A 4846-nucleotide genomic window follows, 5' to 3' on the forward strand; every position below is an offset into this window, starting at 1 on the left:
CCCTGGTCACGGCCGACAGATGGTCTTCCAATGTCAGCCGTGGATCCAGGAGGACTCCCAAGTTGCGGGCCTTCTCTGCGGGGGCCAAAATTTCGCCCCCTATAGTCAGCGATGGGGTCAGCTGACTATACCGAGGCGCCGGCAGCCACAGCCACTCGGTCTTGGAAGGGTTGAGCCTGAGTCTGTTCCTCCCCATCCATCATTTGCAAATTTGCAAATCAAGGTTATGCAAATGATGGTTAGGCATGATGGGCAAATCCAATCACTGTTTTGTCTCAGAGAAGTGCCCATTACTCTGGTGCTAGTAAAATTAGGATAATTTAAAATGATTTCTCATTCATTTAAACTCCTTCAGTAAGATAATCCAATTTGTCAAGGGATCCAGCAAAGGTTCTTTCTCGATCATTTGGCCTTTATTTCTATTTCTTTGTTTCTTGTTCTTAATAACAGAAATGACTAAATGACTAAACCTGTAACCTTTAGTTATTCAAAACTGTTTCTTTTCATGAAATGTAACTGAGAAATATTAAGTGATTCTCTAGTGTAGTCTAATAGCATTCTGGTTGTTATAATTTCTTTATAAGCAACTTATAAGTTGTTTATGATGAGTGGTTTCCAGTTTTTTTTTTTTTTGTTTTTTTTAAAGACTACTTTCTTAAGTAAAACTTTAAGATGCTCAGCCAAAGGCATGTTGAATTGATTGCCATTACTTGTGACAGGAAAAGCTAGAGCACCAACTTCATTAGCCCATGCCCAGGCAGTTGGTTGAAGGCAAATAGTTGCAATTGTTTTAAGTGCAACCGTATACCTGGATCACAGTCATCTAACTGCAGGGGTGCTGGGATGGCCAGAACTTCAAGAACTGATTGCAAGTACCATTCGATTGGTGGCATTTTAACTTTAAATAATTGCTAAACAAGTGGTCATTATATCCAATGTTGAGAAATCCAAAGCAGACCTATAGAACTATCTCTCAGATCAGGATATATAGATATTAGAATGACAAATGAAATTCACAGTAACTAATTAAGGACAAAACTAATCCCAGGCCAATTGAGAGAGCCATTCAATTCCCATGAATGCCTTCCAGTTTGTGATTAAGTAATTTATGTTCAGTTTTGATATTTATTTATTAATCAAGTTTATACAGCTCCCATCTCACTGTTGAAGTTGAGTAACTAAGCATCCCATCAGATATTACAGAGGAACACTCAGGAAGTATTGGTAGAGAACGGAGAAGTTGCAGTTACTTCAAAAGAACTAAAAACAAAAGGAGTTTAATAACACATTTTCAGACTATTAGTATCCATTTTATTAAAACCACAAGCTTTCTTGAGCCAGTTCATCAAATGCATAGTTACACTGATATAGGATTTGAAATGGGATTATTCTGATTATATGTCACAATACATGTGAGTCACATCACAAGTATTTTATCAAATACCTACAATACTTATGATTTGAAAGAGCAAGGGAATCTTCTCTTCAGCAATGTTTTTCTTAGAAATTGAAGGGATAGCCTCCTGAATAGAAGAATGTATCTACCGTTATTAAAATGGTATAAAGGATAAAGTTCTCTCCCTTCAGAACAGAAAGAGTTCTCTGCCCTCAGATGATACAATACAAGTATATTTTATATACTTAAAATTAGGGCTCCTCATTCTGGGCTGCAAGCATCCTAACAACCACTAGCTGGCAGCAAAGAGTTAGTTTTGTGTGCCACCTACAGAGGGTTGCAACCCAGATCTGGTAGCCTAATGCATAGCAACATTTTTTTCTCTTTTAATGCTTAAAGAGCATTAAAGAGTAATATGATGGTAACCAACACAACCTTGCAGCAGTTAAAATATGCCATTTTTCTTCCTCTCTAATAAGCCTCTTCCTTATACGTATATAGTTAAAGGAAAGTTTAGCTTTCAAGAAAAAAGAAATCTGTTCTAGATTTTTCTCTCACATATGCCATTTTTCTGCAGGCAAGACTCTTTCCTTCTCACTGACCTCGAAACACAGAAGACCAGTGCAAGACAGAAGGAGTCAGACTACAGATTAAGGATTATACATTTCTGGATCCTGGGCTTCCTCAGAATTGACTGAGGACAGAAGCATTTCTTCCCTCTTTTTAATTTCATCTTGGATAGCCAAGATGGAGAGCTAAGCCAAGAAGCCAAATACAAGGACAATGTATCTGGAGGCCTCAAGATACATTGGACAGGGCTATTTGAAAAAGTGCAAGTAAGGGAGAAAAAAGTAAAAGAAAAATAGAAAAGAAATTTAAAAGCTACCAAAAAAGCTTTTAGTTTTCTCTTTTATTTTTTTTCTTTTCTTCACTTTATATTAGTTTGCATTAGCTTTATCTTCTTTTTAAAAAAAATTAAATAAAATTATATAGATATATTGAGCAAGGATATGGAGAGATCTCAAGATATATTGCATCAAAGCTCCCATTATTTTCATTCAACTGTCCTCAGGAGCTTCTGATCTTGGAAAAGTCCTTGGTGTTGAGCTACATTTCTATAAAGTTCTGTAATCTGATGGCAGGAAAATCCAAGATATCAATTAATCCACCTGAGATCAAACATAAGTCTGGCAAGCCAATCTTAGTCTGCCACTATCATCTGATGTGTTGGACCACAACATCTTTCCTGCCCAGCTAACACAGTTTATTCATCAAGGCTGCTAGACTCTTGGGAGATACCACACAAGGAATACAGATTGTTCCTCATGTCTTCAAATGTAATTCGGTTCAGCAGAATCATGAGTCACAAGATGCCGAGGCAAGGGATAAGAAATCCACAGCCACAAACTATATTTGAGTTTTATTAACTGTGAAAAGCTCTGTCTGGCTGCCAGAATCATTGTTGTGAGATGGCCAGCCGGAGAAATCGTTTAAAGCAACTGCAAATCTATCAGACAAAGATCTTTTCCCCTTAATGTTCTAGATCTCAACTAACATTGCAGCCTGGCTCCGGATGTTCAAGCCCCCCCCCCTCCTTTTGTTACAAGGAATGCCTTTCCAAGCATCACCCTTACGGGTGACGTACCCTTACGGGAAGATGAAGGGAGATGCAGGAGCACAAAGGCGAACCGAGATGGCATCTGGGTCCGGAAAAAGTAGGGAACGCAAGACAAAGTAACCCCTGTTAGGGATTGGTAGAGAAGGAATTCCCAGCACCGCTAATTCCATCGCTGACTTCTCATTTCTGCCACAATGAAAGCAAAAGAATAAAGCCCGCATCCCTAAGTCTTACACCCTAGAGCTGGCTGGAAATGAGGGAGGGCGTTGAAGCCCCTCGCAACTGGAGAACACCAGAGGGGGGAGCTTTCTTCCCAAGCTCACTATTGTTCGGAGCCGTCTCTCTGGACCACAGTGGAGAGAGATGCAGCCATTAGAAGCCCCACGGATGCCTAGAAGGAAGAACGGACCTTTTAAGCCCATGCTCTCATCAAGAGTAATTTAAAGGAAGATTGAAACCCTAACTAGCAATTGCACAGTTCTTCCCACACACACAGCCGGCCCCATTTCAGGCCCAGAGGGGTATGTTCGGCATGCACCCCTTCCCCATCCTTTCTTTTCATTTGCATTCTACGGAAGCGTCTTTCTTATCTTTTTAAAAGTCCACCGAAATGAATGGGCGCTTCGGGGAAAGGCAAAACTTTAAACGCAATTGTACCCCGTCGCTTTTTTTGTCTCTCGAATCCAAACGGGTGGCTTCAAAATGCTGAACCCCACTCGAGAAGGGGCTTCAGTTCCGGGGCTCAGGCTTCATTGCACGACCCCCGTCTCCCTTTTCCAAGAGAAGAAACAAAGGGCGGTCAGCTGCCGTCTCCAAACAGCGAATCACCTTTTCCTTCGAGAGGTCATAAAGCCCAGTCAGGGAAAAAAAAGAAAGAAAAAAGAGAAAAAAAAGAGAGACGGCTTAGGGAAACCGGCACCCGCGCCCCACGCCTGGCCCATGTCTTCCCCCCCCGCCAAATGACACGAACAAAAGTTGCCCCTTTCACCACGCGACCCGTCTCAGAAGCAGAAGGCACGGAGGTTAGGAGAGTTCACGCGAGGCGCACTTTCCCACGGAAAGGCGCGCTTCCTCGCCAGCTCCTGCCATCCCGGGGACTCCGCACTCTGAACCGCAGCGCGGGGACTCCGCTTTGCACGGCCGCTAAGGATGACCTTATTTTACTCGCGCGCACGCTGGACGGGCGGACCGGAGGGCTATTCCTGAGCAGAGAGAGAGAGAGAGAGACTCAACGGAGAAAGACTCCCACGTTTTAAGGCGAAGAGGGAGGCTAAATTTTGCCCAACCCATCGACGCCCGGAGTTTCGATGCAGGAAACAGGCAAAAATCTGTAAATCCAAGGTGGCTTTACCGTCTCGGGATCCGCGTAAGTCCCGAGTCCTATCACCGGGATGGAGTTGCCGTCGTTGAGCATCAGGCGGTGGTTTGCGCCGGTGAACTTCATCATGACGAGCGGCCGAGAGAACTTTCTGCAATTTTCTTGTCTTTCTTTTTTTGCCACCCCCTCCCTCGCCTGCAGCGAAACTCCCCAAGAAAAACGGCCGTCTTTTGTTGCTCGCCAACGTGCTCCGTGCTGCGGCCCGTTCCGTCGGCAGAGGGCGCAAGAGAGCAGGGAAAGCCGCCGCCGCTCCAGCACGGGCCGCTTTGGTTAAATAGTGGAATTGGCGACGCAGCAGCCTTGGGATTTCGTCGGCAGAACTTATTGGTGGGCAGCCCCCCACCCCACCCCACCCGCGGGACACAGGACGTTCGCCCGAGGAGAACCTTGCGAAAGGCGGTTGCGAAAGCCTTTCAGATGCTAAGTGACCTGGAGAACAAGCGTGTTGGGGGAA

General features: G+C 44.1%; 1 protein-coding gene across 1 annotated transcript in view; it reads right to left on the reverse strand.

Moving 5' to 3' along the window:
• AKR1D1 (aldo-keto reductase family 1 member D1) overlaps positions 1-4481 on the reverse strand; it is a 40605-nt gene extending 36124 nt beyond the window's left edge. The window contains exon 1 of the mRNA XM_015820319.1: positions 4366-4481. Coding sequence (XP_015675805.1) covers positions 4366-4461 — 96 coding nt within the window. The 5' untranslated portion in view covers positions 4462-4481. The remainder of the gene's footprint in view (positions 1-4365) is intronic.
• Positions 4482-4846: the final 365 nt, after the last annotated feature.

This window comes from Protobothrops mucrosquamatus, unplaced genomic scaffold, assembly GCF_001527695.2.
Source record: "Protobothrops mucrosquamatus isolate PMUCROS unplaced genomic scaffold, P.Mucros_1.0 scaffold1120, whole genome shotgun sequence".
NCBI classification, from domain to species: domain Eukaryota; kingdom Metazoa; phylum Chordata; class Lepidosauria; order Squamata; family Viperidae; genus Protobothrops; species Protobothrops mucrosquamatus.